We start from the raw sequence: 15,340 nt of genomic DNA, 5'->3' as shown, positions 1-15,340 counted from the left end.
TTAGAAAGTCTGCAAAACTTTCAATCTGTTACCTGTAGCTTTCCAAAACAGTAAAATCCCATGTTGTAGTAGTTGGGAATTCCTATGTTATAATGGGAGTTTTAAAACCTTCTTTTATGAATGATGTTAAACTGAGTTTATATTCTGGATTTGTTTATAAAGTGTGATAAAGTGGCTATGTTACTGCAAGATTTCTGCAATTTGTAAAGATAGAGCAAAAGAGAGAGAACATTCAGAAAAGTTCCCTCAATCATAGTGGAGTAGGAGCCAGGAAAGTATGGTGTTGTTTAGTAATAAAAAGAGGACTTTGCATTTAAAACCAATTTTGTGTTCAAACCTAGTTCTACCAATGAAGAACCGTGTGACTCTTGGAAAGTTATGTAACTTCTCAAAGGATTAGTTTTCTCATTTGCAAAAAGGAGCTACTGACTTCACAGGGCTATTGTGAATATTTAACAAGGTAATATATTTAACACTGAGCTTCATTCCCTGCCTAGCTTTCTAACCTAATGGGCTGCTTTCCCTAGCATAGATACAAGTTAAACCTGTAGTTCCTTTCCCTTTTTCATTGTCACAGGTCAACCAGCACAGCAGATATTAACTGTGGGAACTATAGGTTCTAGCTCAAGACCTGGTCTATACATGTGCTCAACTAAATGTTAGGTTTTCTTTTCCCTACTATTATATTTTCTCTTGTCATGTTCTTATCATGGTGTTTAACCACTCAGAAAAGTATCTTAATGATTGATATTTTAATGCTCTTGTTTTATTTAATGACATGGATATTGTTTGACTGAATCTTGAATTTTTAAAACAACATACTGCCCCATATTATAACTTAGAAGGTGTTAAATAATACATTTAAAGCGTTATAGAAACCCTTCACACCTCTCAAATGACACATTATTTCTTGAATTCCGTCCTTTGTGGATGAAGTAAAACCAAGGTAAAGTCTCTTTAATGCATGTGGGGCTTTAATTACTCTAAGAAGGGCAAAAGGGCATCTTATGATCTAAATATCATCATCAAGTTAAGATATGGAGAGATTTAAAACTTTCAACTGTCTATGGTCATGAAAGAATTAGGCTAGATACCACTTCTCATGTTCATCACAGTACTTTCATGCAAACACTATGCACTCATAGTATATTTGGCCCAGTGTGAAAAAGAGCAAGGACTTTTGCAAGCAAAACACCTAAGCATTGTCATACTGATCTAAGATAAAAAAATTACGTAGAAGTTTACATTTCTAAAAGCTTTTTTTTTTTTAATCTTAGTTTCCTAAATTATCTGCTGCTTGTTCTAATTTCAGGGAAGGAATGACTATGAAAGTTCAGCAGCTCACTGATGAGTGAAGTATGGGCTCCCTTGGTCCAGAATAGAAAGAAGGACAACATGTATGGTTTTCACAAAATTAGGAAAAGAAATTTCTACCATGTACTACATGAGGCTGATCCTTTGCAAACACCTCAGTCAAAATGAAAGATATGCTGAGCTACATGGTTTAAACTCCACTGTTGCTGCCCGACCAGTTGTATATGCTTCATAGGAAAATTAATGAAATATTAATAAAACATAACTTATTCTATAGAGTTTAAAGGGAATTAAAACCCAAAGAGGCTTTGTCCTATTTTCTCATAATTTGGAGATATGAAAACCCACAAAGATATGTTATAGAGGGCCACTGATAGTACTATGATCCTTTTTTAAAAGGAAAGACTTCAGAATAAATGCTTAAAATCCATACACTGTCTCTCCACTAAAGTTTCTATTTGAGACTTAAGAATATCTTGAGTCTGAAGAAAATACTACATTTTTTGCCATTACCATTTAAAAATCATGTATATAGAGACATTCCATTTGCATTGTAATTAAGCACAACTAACTTTATCACACAGAACAACTTCACTGTATATCAGTACAGTGGTAAACATGTCATACCACAAACTCTCTTCCCTACAAAAATCTACTGGCATGTTACAAAAACTGTCCACAATATTCAATATTCTTTGGAGAAATATTTATAGCTATAGTCATTTGTTTTTAACAACTATTTGAAATCATACTATTTCATTTATTTTTGTGTATAAAGTTTCCAAACTTCTGCATAAATCCTCGGAACTTGTTTTCATTTGGCTGGTATGAGTGATAAACACCAGTGTTGTAATTAAGCATCGGGCTGGACCTGCCATAACTATTGCCCACAGTTGTGGATTTTATTTCTGGGCGGTGCACACCAGTATTTGGTACGTTGCTTGCTGGCTGAATAGAACTTTCGATCTTATAGAATGGCTCGAAGCGACTGTAAATGCGCCTGTCAGTTGAATGAGATCTTAGAAGCTCATTGGGTTTAGGCCTTGGAGAAGAAGCTGGTTTTCTTTCAGGAGCAAGAACTGTATTAATCTCCTTTGAATCTCGGTATTGGATCTGTTCAGTGTTAAATCTAGGGGCAGAGGCATCTCCTGCTCTTTCCAAGAACTTGTTTTCAACCGGACCTGGAGAAGGCATTCTTTTACTACTTTCATCGGGTGGAGAATTCATCCCCTGAGGTGAGCTAACGGTTACATCTTCCTTACTCTTGTGAATACTGCCTTGAGAATTTGATGAGGAAGAACGCTTTCTTCTAGGAGATGAATCCATTTTTGGTTCTGATTTTTTTGGTTTTTGATTATCTTCAGCCTCAGAAACTAAAGTGTCAGAACTACTACACATTCTGTAAAAGGCAGGTGCTTTATTTTTGGATAGATTTTCTTTCTTCTCTGGGGTAAGGCTAAGTAATGACCTTAACTTCTGAGATCCCTTTTTCAAGAAACTTGGAGAACCTTTAACTTCCTTCTTTGAAGTGAGTTCCTTGCTAGGTTCATCTTTATTCATATCAAGCAAAGCAGCAATGGAAATTGACTTGGCAGTAGGGCCACTTGGAGGTTCTCTCTTGATAACCTCCCTGTCCTCTTCTATGCTCTGGGTCACATTGTGCATGCTTTTAGAACTTTTCAACAAATCCTCTTTGGGTTTTTCTGGTTGTCTAACTCGATTCCTGGTAAGTGTACTATAGACATAATGCTTACTATGTCCATGATCTAAATTGGCTTTTGAGTGGTCGAAGAATGGGAAACTTCGCCTCTTGAGCAGATTCTCATTTTGTTGATTCTTCAGATTTTCTGTCTGCTTATTTACACACAAGGATGTATATAAATAGTTGTTTGAGTCTGTATGGCCATTTGTAGTTTGATTTAAGACTGCTGAGTGGTTTTCGGGAACCTGCAACGTGTGCATTTTTGGTGCCTCTGACTGCAATGGGAGCTTAGGGGCTGATTCTGGCACAGGTTTGTCTGTCGTATGCTGTACACTCATAGGGGTGTCTGGGACCTCTTTAGGTGTGTCACTTCCCTGGGAACCAATGACTGTTGAATTTGAGGAGCCAGTTGTACAACTGTTAACTTCTTCCTGTTCAGGTAATGTTGGTTTAAACACAAAAGAGGAACGAAGCCGAGAATGAGTGTAATGGGCATTGGCTTTCAAATTTTCAGAACTATCATAGCCCTCAAACCGGTCACCTAGAGCTGATCCATTTGAATCAGGTGCAGCTTCTGAATGATCATTTAAGTAGGATTCAATTCTCCAGTTACGCAAGAATGACTTTGTGGTATGTTCAAGGGTTGGCATTCTTTGCTGCAAAAAGCGAATATGATTATCCGTCCCATTGAAAGATCTCCGCACATTTGAGTTCCTTTCTGCAAGATTTGTTGTTTTTCTCTGGGCAAGCCGATCAGCAAAACTCTGGGCAGGTGTGTTACGGTGGCTTGCATAGCCTCCTCGTGATGAGGAGGCCACACTAAGACTATCTGAAGGCTTTTTCCAATTACCTGGAGGATTAATGTTTCGATTCAGAACCCTGTTAAGCAGCAGGTATGGTGCTGTTTCTGGCTGTTCCCCAGCATAACTATGCCTCTTCCAATTTTCATTTATCTGACTGGATTGATACTGACGGACTGTATTTGGACCATTAAAGTTTGGAATAAAATGAGGCTTGTATCCATGATTTCTTATGCTATATTTGTCATGTTCATTTAGAGTATATATTCCTCTGTTTTTGAAATAACTAGATTCTAGCTTATGAATTTTGTCTTGTCTGCCAAAAAGGTTTCTTTGGCTTGAAACGGAAGCTAATGAAGAAAGTGAACGCTGGTAGGTGCCATTCTCCCAGAGTGTTTTGCCATGTTTCACCCTTGCTGATTCTTCCTGTGCAAATGAACTGGGGACACAGGATCTGGCATAGAGAGTTCTAAATTCTTCATCAAAGGACTCAACAAGTTGTCCTGTGATTATCTGAACCATGCTGAGGTGAGCTTTTTCAAATGACCACATGTAGCTGAAAAAGAATCAAAATTGGAAAATTTCAATTTTTCTATCAGAAGATTAATGACAATATATACCTCCACTAAGAAAAATGTGTCATTTATCATCAACAGGAAGAGTATTTTTGTTCATTTTTCCTGGCTACCATTATTTAGAACATCTTCAATCATTAAATTCTTGTAGTACCTTTATTTCCCTACTCCCATTTTCATATCCTAAATAACAAAGCAACTCAAGTCCTGGCTTTGAACGCACCCATAATTTCTTCCTTTTTTTAATTTTTATTTATTTATGATAGTCACACACACACACACACAGAGAGAGAGAGAGAGAGAGAGAGAGGCAGAGACATAGGCAGAGGGAGAAGCAGGCTCCATGCACCAGGAGCCCGACGTAGGATTCGATCCCGGGTCTCCAGGATCGTGCCCTGGGCCAAAGGCAGGCGCTAAATCGCTGCGCCACCCAGGGATCCCCCATAATTTCTGACATTACTTTCTAGAAGTCCAAAGAAAAGCCTGCTGTGCATTCTGTATCTCTGCCTACTAAGATTTTATGGTATAGAAAACATTGTATTTCATATCTAATATCCTGGCAGAAGGTATCAGTGGAAAAGTTGAGAGACTTGGCTTTTATTGAGTTCTCTACCCACACAAGCTTGGGCCTCAGTTTCCAAAATACTAGCACAATCCTATCATTCCTTATAGTTCTAGCATGTTAAAATGCAAGATAGGTCGTTGCTAATACATTCATCTTATCTCTGTGGCTTACTCAGGAAGTGCACTTTGGGATGCCAGGGCTTGTGGAGAGAGAGAGGATGTGGGCAGTAGCCCCGGTCCATAAAGGGCACTTTACTGCTTACTTTGCTGCACGCAGTGGACAGGGAACTTGTAAATTTAGCCTCAAAAGCCGTGCCAGTCAGAATGCCAAATAAAATATTTTAATATAAAATATAATCTCTAGGAAATTAAAGTTTGTAACTACTTTATAGTTGTGAAACTATACAGTTTAAGTTGTGAAACTTCTACAGTTTAGAGGGGACAGATGAAATTTCATATACAATTTCAAACCTGATTTGTAAAAATTTAGATAATCTAACCTACAGAGTCACTGAACCAAAAAAGGAATTGCTAATATGCTCTGTACCAAATACTATACATGATATAATAGGAGTTAATAAAGGAGAAAGGAGACAGAGACATTCTTTACCATGAAGGAACTTACTCGTTATAGAGGAGACACAGTAACAAAAGCAGATGAAATACTAAAAGAATGTACAGAGTATGAATTTAAAATACACAAAATATCATAAATAATAGCGTAAAACTTAAGAACCTTATTATTCTGATATACTGAGCTTTATACAGTGTACTTATTGAATACATGGTAGAAGAAGAATAATTCACTAAGTGCTCTTTTTGTACAGATGGGTGGGCCACCAGGCTGACTTAAAATAAATGATACAAAGTGAATCACTAAAGGAATTTTCAACCCCATTGAAAATATCAATACAAAATTCATAAGAAACAGCAAATAAAGGAATGAATAGTTAGTTATGACATATGAGAAAATTCCTGGAGACAAGTAGAAGTTAGCTGTATTTTGACAGAGACCAGACAACCCAGAAGTTCAAACACAAAAACGTGTGGAACAGTTTGTGGGGGGAGAAGAAACATATGGGAATAAAAAGGAAATAAAAATGGCCATGTTTTGGTTGAACAAAGAAAACATATTTAGCTGATGAAGTTATATAGGAGACTAATGAACGAGTGGGGAAAGTCTTGAAAGCAAAGCAGAGTTTGCATAGGATTCCCCCCCCATGCCCGCCAAATTCAGATAAATTATCATAAAAATATGTTTTGGGGTGATTTTTTTCCAGTAGCTATTTGTAATATAGACTTGAAGGATGAGCAACCAAATTTACTGTGATGAGTAAAATAATTGGAATAAGGTGGTAAGAGCCCAAACCAGTGTATAAATTGTAATAAAGGATAAAAATGTTGAGCTGGTAACAAGAAGGGAGAACCAGAATATTGGCATGTCATAAAGGACATGTATAGATTCTGAAATATAAACAGCTTTCAGGTGTTGAGCTCAGGAAACTGAGAAGATAATGGTACTGAAATATATGTTGCAACTGGAGAAATTACCTTGTTTTGGTAAATCAGAAAAGAATATTGTGATATCACTTTAGGTAACAGCAAGACATCCAACTGTATATATTCAATGTAGAGATTATTCTCCGGAAACACTGAACAGCCCTAAATAAAAGAGCTATTTTACTGACATCCAGGCAACTTTCAATAAAACTGTCAAGACTCTAGCCAATCACTCTCCTGTAAACTCAGCTGTTGATAAATATTTCCCATGCAATTTCCAATAAGCATTTTTTAACAAATTCACAGCATAAGATCAGCAGACATCTGAAGAAAGTTAGAAGATGGCTTATAAAAGCTTAAAAGCTTAGATGCAAAACAGAGACCAAAACAAACAGGAAACAGGCACCTGGAGGAAACAGACATTGCACAGAGAAGAATACATATAAAAACAGAGACACAAAAATACTATAATTAATATCTTCAAAGAAAAAGAGAAAATGATGCATCTATAAAACACAAAAAGGATGCATTGAAAATGGTACAAGTAGAAGACATTCAAAATATTTGATAGCAAAATTTTAAAAAGAAGTTGTAATAGATGTGTTAGAATAAACAACTGAGGAAAATCCCCCAGGCAGTACAATGCCACTCAGCCCCAAACAGAAAATCAGAAGAAAAAAAAATACAATGGGAGCAGAAACCTAGTTAGTAAGAACCTGAGAGAGAGAGAGAGAGAGAGAGAGAGAGAGAGAGAATAGAGACAACTGAAGAGAGGAAATGATCCAAGAATAAATAAGAAATGTCCCAGAATTGAAATATAGATTTGGATTGCCTAGAACAATACATTTTTAAAAAGCCTACACCTAGAAACATAATAAATTTTAGAATAGCAGGGAATGGAAGAGAAACCTTAGAAGTTTCCAGAAAGAGAAAAAAAGTTACATAAGAATGTGAATAACAATTGTTTGAGACTTCTCAAACAACAGTAATTTTGATTGCCAGGCAGTGTCTTTCAAAGTTGGAGGAAAGATGATTCGATTTAGAGTTCCATCCCCAGTTAAGCCATTAATCACCTAAAATTATACATTTTATATTTATATTTATAAATTATATTTTTAAAACATTTTTATAAAAATATAAATTTTAAAATTCCATACTGATGGAAATTGTTCTTGAGCAAACATAAGAGAAAAACTAGGACTTGAAAAAAAAAAGATGGAAAAATGGGATTAAATGAGATTTAAGAAATTGTGGCTCAAACTACTCAGGGGTATGGGAAATTGCAGGACCCCAGCAGTGCTTCAAGTTAAAGATCTGCTAGTCTGGATGGGACATGACAGATTACTGGTAGTAAATAAGCATTTGGAAAAGTTGTTAATGTGCTAAGAAATCTGTAGAATCAACTGGAAAAAAAAATAGCAATAGATAAATAAGAAACAAAGACAATGAAAAAAACCAAAACCAAATGGTCATTATTAACTTCATTATATAAAAAGGAAGCATATTATAAATGACTCCATGGCTCATCAATGATCAATTCTGACATAATTTTAATAATGTAAACTGAGACTTCTCCCTGAACAAATAACTGTGATAAAACTGTACTGGGTGAATGGCAACTAGGAGGGCAAGTAGATATGGGTGAATAGGAAATGTAACCCTTCAATTATCATACTATAGAGTCAAGAGATAAAATCTAAAAGTGATAAAGTGAGCATTCATAGTATAATCACATTATGTAAGAGAATGTAGTAACTATCAGAAGAACTAGCTGAGAGAATTAAATAACTGTATCTGGAGATGAGGATCCAGGAATGGATACAGGTGGAGAACAAAGATTGATCAAGGCTTGAGCTGAGATCAAGAGTCAGACAGTCTTCAAGTCTGATTAGAGATGGTACCCGGAAGCCAACAACTTCAGTGAAACTTATGTTTAAGGTAGCTTTTATAGAAACCATAAGATTAAAAAAAAAAAAAAGCTTATAAAGCTCTCTCTCAGTCAAATTTGTGGACCATATTTACTAAATATGTTCCAGATTTTCACATGACAATATCAAATGAGGGTATCCAATTTATTTTTATTTATTTAATTTTTTGGGTATCCAATTTATAATTTGATTTGTACATATTGATTAAAAATGTCTATGTGTTTTGTCTTATCAATGTTAGTATCATGATAAGACAAAACACTTGTGTTTTTCTGATAAAACTGTCATCATGATGAGTGAACTGCCACACAATGTAGGAGTATGGTGAGTGCAGACAACAGGCCTCTTTGGAAATGCTTGGAGTTTAAAATATGAAGACATTTTATGGCAAAGAATTTTGAATTAAAGAAGGTGGCATTTTGATTTGGGGTATGAGGAAGATTATGGCAATATTGGAAAAGGAAACAATTTTACCCTAAAATAAGTCAACTTTTAATCAGTTTCTACAAAAACGGGTTCATGACTGTTACATGAGATCCTGTTACAATACTATTAATACGAAAAGTTCATAATAATTAGGAAAAAAAGATGATCATTTTTTTAAAGAAGTATATTTACAATTAACATGTAATAATAAGGCAAGCAGAATTGGTACATAAGAATTTTGGTGAATTTTTATCATCTGCGGTCCTAGGCATTCTATATTCACTTTTATAAACAGTAACTTAAATTCTGCCTCTGTCTTATGATATACATAGACAAAGAGGTTTTGTTGCTGCTGTTTGTTTTTCCCAACAGCCCTTTAAAGTAGTTCAGTCATAGTCATCTCAACATACAGAACCTATTAATGCCTAGTGGTAGCAAAACAAAGTTAAGGCGCATTTATTGTTCAAGGTAATCTTAAAAGTCAAGTTAAATAATAAAAATAAAGCATCCATTATGATGAGATTAACTAATAAATACCATTCTATATGTTAACTCCTAATTTTAATTAAAATTTCAGTTAAAAACCCTATAAAACCAAGTGTGTCTGAAGAAATACATACATGTATAATGAGTCTTTAAAAGCACTCATTAATTTCAAGCACTGGTTGTAATTTCTGTTCTTAACAAGTTTTCCTTTAGAACTCCAAATGGCACTTTCATAAAAGGTCCCTGAGCTTAAAGGGAAAGTTAGCAGGTAGTAACAACTAAAACATTCCTAAAATAATAGGTGACTTTAGGAGCTATGATGCATTTACTCCTTTAATTCTTACACCAATGACATGAGATAGGCTCTAGGATTATCATTACTTTACAGAGGAGTAAACATAAGTGCAACCAAGATGAGTAACTTGCCTACGGCCAATCACTTCAACATGTTATCTCCTTCTTGTGGACTTTTTAAATTCTTAAGAGAAAGGGTAAAAGTTTTCCCTCGTCCTATTTATACCCACAGGTCTCCTGGCTCCTTCCACAGTCTTTAGTAATGAGTCTGTGCTGCCCTGGTGACCTAGTAGTTTGCATGTGCTTGTTGGTATTTTTATCTGCCTGTTGATATAATCTTATTGTTTATCCCATTCGGGACTGATGCCCAGAATTTACAAGAGACTATTAGGGTAGCCCTTGTACTCTGGAGACAGCAGGGCTCGGACTGGGCTGCCAGGGCTGCCAGGGCTGGACTGCTTCTGACCTTTAGCTGTGGAGTTTTTAGACTAGTCACTTAACCTTCTGGAACTTCAGTTTCATCATTTATAAATGTAGATGAGAACAGCTGCCCTCTAGATAAGTAGTAAGGACTGGGGGATGGCATAATGCAAAAGAGCCAAGCTGGAACAGAGTAGATATTCCACCAGTGGTAGCCTTCAAATATGTCAGAAAACAATAACCCAAGTAACCTTGTCTAATATCTACCATGGGATTTTAAATAGCCTGACTCTAAAATGCTTTTTTGGGTAGCACTATATATAATGACTACATGATGATAACCATCAGATTCTTAATAATACTAAAATAAGGACAATCCATATGTCGAGTTGCTCAAAGTGATAAAGTACTTCTATTTTTACCAGCAATTGTTATTATTAAGTCCATACCAAGACTGTTTTTGTAAGGAGTAAAATCACTCCTAGCATTACAGAACTGTAAGGAACCTGAAATATTAGTCACAATCACCCCCCCAACCCCAAATTTGGGGATGAAGAACTTGGAGCCCAAGAAAGTTATATGACTTGCCCAATGTCTTAATGTTCTTTAAAGCACAACCAGAACTAAAACCCAAGTCTCCAAGCTTCCATGCAAAGGTTTTTTTCTTTTATTTCTAAGAAATAAGTAAATAGATTATATTAAAATTTAAAACTAATAAATTCTATAAATGAATGATAATGCTGGAGGTAAACATAATGATCTTACCTGTAGGAACCATACATAACTTTCTGGCAGTCAATTAACAAAAATTTCTGTTCCAATTTTCCATGAAATTTTGCTCCTGTTTTGGAAAGATAATCTTGGCCTTTTACTGTCCGCACTCGAATATTCTAGAATTACATGTAAATATAAAGTAAAATTATAACTTGAAAAGAGATATTTTGAAAGTGAAATACATGTCAATGTATAATCTTAGTACCAAAAGAGTATATTGAAATAATGTTTTAAAACACATAACAGCAACAACAAAAAATGGCAAAAGCAAATTTTAAAACATCACCCAAAAAAGAAATACTCAGGAAAAAGTCACTTAAAATATGTACTTTGACATAACATAAATAGGAGCCATTATTTTATATTTTACACAGAATGACTTCATAAATCACCCGGGATCCCATGTAAGAGAACCTTTCAGGTTACAGGTAGCAATGATTCCACAATAACTACGATTAAAATCCATGTTCCTTTTAAAAGTCAAATGTAACTGAAAACACTATGTCTAACGATTGTGATAAGCAACATCTGCTGAGTGAAAGAATCACTTGAGTCAGTGGTTTCAGGGTTATGCATGGAGAAATTGAAGCACTTAAGACTGAGCAAAGTTAATTCAGAAGCTTAAGTGCCCCATCGTCAAGAAAAGCACCTTATAAAACCATCATGAAGACGTGTGTTTTCAGCCACATTCCAAAAAGTACAAGGGTACCCTTCTGTGAGCAAGCATTATACTACCTTAAATATACTAATGCATATTTGTATATGTTTTTATTTTTGGTGTAATACAGCTTACCTTGCCTTAAATTCAACTGAGATAAAAATTGGTACACAAAAGGGACGCCTGGGTGGCTCAGTGGTTGAGCATTTGCCTTTGGCTCAGGGTGTGATCCTGGTGTCCCGGGATTGAGTCCCACATCAGACTCCTTGTGGGAAGCCTGCTTCTCCCTCTGCCTATGTCTCTGCCTTTCTTTTTCTGTGTCTCTCATGAATAAATAAATAAAATCTTTAAAAAAAATGGTACACAAAATATTTGAAGAACAAACAAACAAACATGGAATTCTTACCCTGAGTCGTTGAACTTGACAGCCCTGTTTTTCAGTCATATTTAGGAAATGATTAAAGTTGGACTCATCAAGCAGAATGTATATAGATATTCCTCGAGTTGATGCCTCTACTATTTCTTTGAAAATGTCCACATCTGTAAATATATCCATCACTAAAGCAATGACCTATTAAAATGAGAATGTGAAACAATTTTAGATACCCAGTAGGGAAAGGTTTAGAAATTGTTTGTTTTCAATAATAACTGGATAAAAGAAAATAATCAAATACATAATATTTATAAATATATACACAATATGTTTGCAGTTTCCTAAAGATGCAAAGGTATACTGAAAATAAACAAGTGACTACATACACATTTGAAGAACTAAGTAATTTCATACTGACTTTAAGTCAAAGGGGATCTTCACTCTGCCTGTGTCTCTGCCTCTCTCTCTTTCTCTCTCTCTCTCGTGTCTTTCACAAATAAATAAATCTTTTTAAAAAATGGGGGATCTTCATTTCAGTAGGATGCTGAACAAAGGGCAAACCCAAATCACAGTCAAAAGGATGCAAGTAGGGTAGTAGTAGAAGACAGGAAGATTGAAGGTGGAAACCAGTGTTACAAATTTTTGTGGGAAACATTTCAGGGGAAAAATAAGCTCTCTGAAACTAGTTGTTAGTAATAAATGTCTTGCAGTACTGAGAATGAGAAAAAAAATCTTATAGAAATACAAATATAGCTAGGAAGCAGCCAAAGCTGAGAAAAGGTATATGGCTTGAAGACTAGAAAATTAAATACATGTGCCTAAAATGAGCTTAGCAGGCAAAAAGCAGAATAAACAAAAGAAAGAAAATGGACAAAAAGGCAGTAAAATTAAGAAGATGAACACAGAAATTTCCTGAAGAACAGATCCCTAAAATGGAGAGAGTCCAAGTTAACTGTTGGCAACAAAACCATTATTGACTCTGAGAAACAGTGGAGTAAAATAAAGCTTAAAGAAAGGGGAAATCATTTCACTGACCACCTACTATGTGCTAGACAAGAACAAAAAATTCCTGCCCTTGGTGAAGATTACATTTAGGTCAGGGAAGAAACCATAAATAGAGTAATTCAGTAATAAGCTATATTTTTTTAAAAAGAGTTATTTCAGAAAGAGAGATTGCATGTCGGTGTATGCATGAATAGGGCCAGGGGCAGGGGAAGAGGGATAAGCAGACTCCTGGCCAAGCATGGAGACTGACACAGGGCTTGATCTCATGACCCTGAGATCACGACTTGAGCCAAAATCAAGAGGTAGACGGGGCAAATGAGCCACACAGGTGCCCCTATACGATGAGAAGATTATTTGGAAAAAAAAAATAGAAAAGAATAAGGGGGATCATGAGCCCCAAGAAATTGAGAAGGTAGGGTTTGGGACTTTCTAGATAGATCTCTTTGATAAAGTGTCCTTTGAGCAAAGACATTAAAAGGAACTGAGTTAGTTATCAACATGGATATCCTGAGAAACTGTGTTCTAGGCAGGAGGTACTAGCAGTGCAAAGGCCGAACATCAGGAATTTGCCTGGTATATTTAAGAAACAGCAAGGAGACAGCAGAAATGAAATGAAATCACAATGCCTTGAAGGTATTATACAGCCTTCAGCCTTCCATCTGAGTAAGATTGTAAGCTATAAGCAGCTCTTCAGTTAAGGCAATATGCAATCTGATTTATGTTTGAAAAGGACTGCTCTGGCTACCGTATTGATTCTAAGGGTGGGAATCAGGGTGGAAACAGGCCAGTAAGAATCACTGGAGCAATTTAAGTGAGGGGTGATGGTGGCTAGGAGGAGGATGGTCCTGGTCCTAATCACCATCAATAATGAAGACAAATGGCCAAATGCCGGATATCTTTGAGCCAAAGGATTTCTGAATGGATTGAAAATAGGATGTTAGGGGATCCCTGGGTGGCTCAGCTGTTTAGCACCTGCCTTTGGCCCAGGGCGTGATCCTGGAGTCCTGGGATCCAGTCCTACATCAGGCTCCCTGCATAGAGCCTGCTTCTCCCTCTGCCTGTGTCTCTGCCCCCACCCCTGTCTCATGAATAAATAAATAAAATCTTAAAAGAAAAAAGAAAAAGAAAATAGGATGTTAGAAGAAAAGAGGGGAAATAGAAGGTGACTAAAATTTTTAGTCTCACCCACCTGAAGGACAAAGTTGTCACCTACTTTGGGGAACAAAAGATGGGGAAGAATGCAGCTACACTAAATTTTAGGTAGAAGATTAAAATGGCTAGTTAAGTTCGAGGGGCCAAGTGGAATGCTAGGTAGAGAAGTCTAGGCTAGAGATGTCAATTGGGTATCAGTTGTGCAGAGATAACAATTAAATCCAAGTAACCAAGGGAGGCTAGTTTAAGTAGAAAAGGAAACCAAGGATTCAGCCCTGGGACAAGAGAAAGTGACAACAAAGAACACTATAGTTTTGGTGGACTGGTAAGAGCAAAAGCCCTACTGTAAGGGATTCAAAAGGGAATGGGAAGACAGATACTGGAAAGCAGGTATATGCAACTCTTTGAGTAAGATGGCTATAATAAGCAGCAGAGAAATGAAGAGGTAGCTGTGGGTAAAGCTGGGTCAAGAGGAGTTTTACTTTTCTGTTTTAAGGTGAGAGAAATAACAGCATGTCTGTATGCTAATGGAATGAGTGCGAATGAATGATGTAAGAGATATGGGGAAGAAAAGAATTTCTGAAGCAATGTATTATTAGGCAATAAAAGAGAAAAGCTAGTGTAAAAAATAATTAGAGCACGAGAATAAAGACCAGTAAAAGATCATCTATAATATCAAGACAGAAGACCAAGGGTGCAGATGCTGGTGGAAAGGCAGGGGTGGTAGTGATGCTGTGCAACTTCTCTGGTGAATGCTTCAATTTTTTCCATGAACTGGGAAGCAAAACTTCAACTGAGAAGACCCTAGATTATGGAAGACATGTTAAAAGACAAAAGGGGTATTTAGTAATCATCTAGGATGGTAGGAAACAGAATAAACTATAGAAATACAGTATAATTACAGGGCAGTATTAAGGATTCACTAAATTACAAACTTAAAATGAGAACAGAAGGGATGCCTGGGTGGCTCATTGATTGAGCATCTGCCTTTGGCTTAGGTTGTGATCCCAGGATCCTGGGATCAAGTACCATATCAGGCTCCCCAAGGGGAGACTGCTTCTTCTTCTTCTGCCTATGTCTCTGCCTCTCTCTCTCTTTCTCTGTGTCTCTCATGAATAAATAAAATCTTTAGAAAGATAAAAAAATGAAATGAGAACAGTCAATGTGGTTGTGAATTATTCTTCAACTTTATTCAGCTGCAGGGATGTCGTCATGGAGCAGGCAGAGAGTTTTGACCTAATCATGGATGTAGTTATAGCCATGAGAGTACAATGGAGTGAGAGAAGGAAGGGGAACTGAGGACATAGGTAATGGGAAGAGCTAAAGTGACTGGTCATAGGATATAAAATAAACATCATGGGTATGAGAT

The 15,340-nt window shown here is 36.3% G+C and overlaps 1 protein-coding gene across 4 annotated transcripts in view; it reads right to left on the bottom strand.

Moving 5' to 3' along the window:
* Positions 1-952: 952 nt before the first annotated feature.
* Positions 953-15,340, bottom strand: part of FAM83B (family with sequence similarity 83 member B) — an 81,109-nt gene continuing 66,721 nt past the window's right edge. For all 4 annotated transcript variants that reach the window (XM_055330048.1, XM_055330046.1, XM_055330045.1 and 1 more), the window contains 3 exons: positions 11,848-12,012; positions 10,775-10,899; positions 953-4,372 (listed from right to left, as the gene is read on the bottom strand). In XM_055330048.1, the coding sequence (XP_055186023.1) occupies positions 2,071-4,372; positions 10,775-10,899; positions 11,848-12,012 (2,592 nt within the window). In that variant the 3' untranslated portion in view covers positions 953-2,070. The remainder of the gene's footprint in view (positions 4,373-10,774; positions 10,900-11,847; positions 12,013-15,340) is intronic.

The sequence above is a fragment of the Nyctereutes procyonoides genome, unplaced genomic scaffold, assembly GCF_905146905.1.
Source record: "Nyctereutes procyonoides isolate TBG_1078 unplaced genomic scaffold, NYPRO_anot_genome, whole genome shotgun sequence".
NCBI classification, from domain to species: Eukaryota; Metazoa; Chordata; class Mammalia; order Carnivora; family Canidae; genus Nyctereutes; species Nyctereutes procyonoides.
This window is presented reverse-complemented; position numbering and strand designations above follow the sequence as displayed.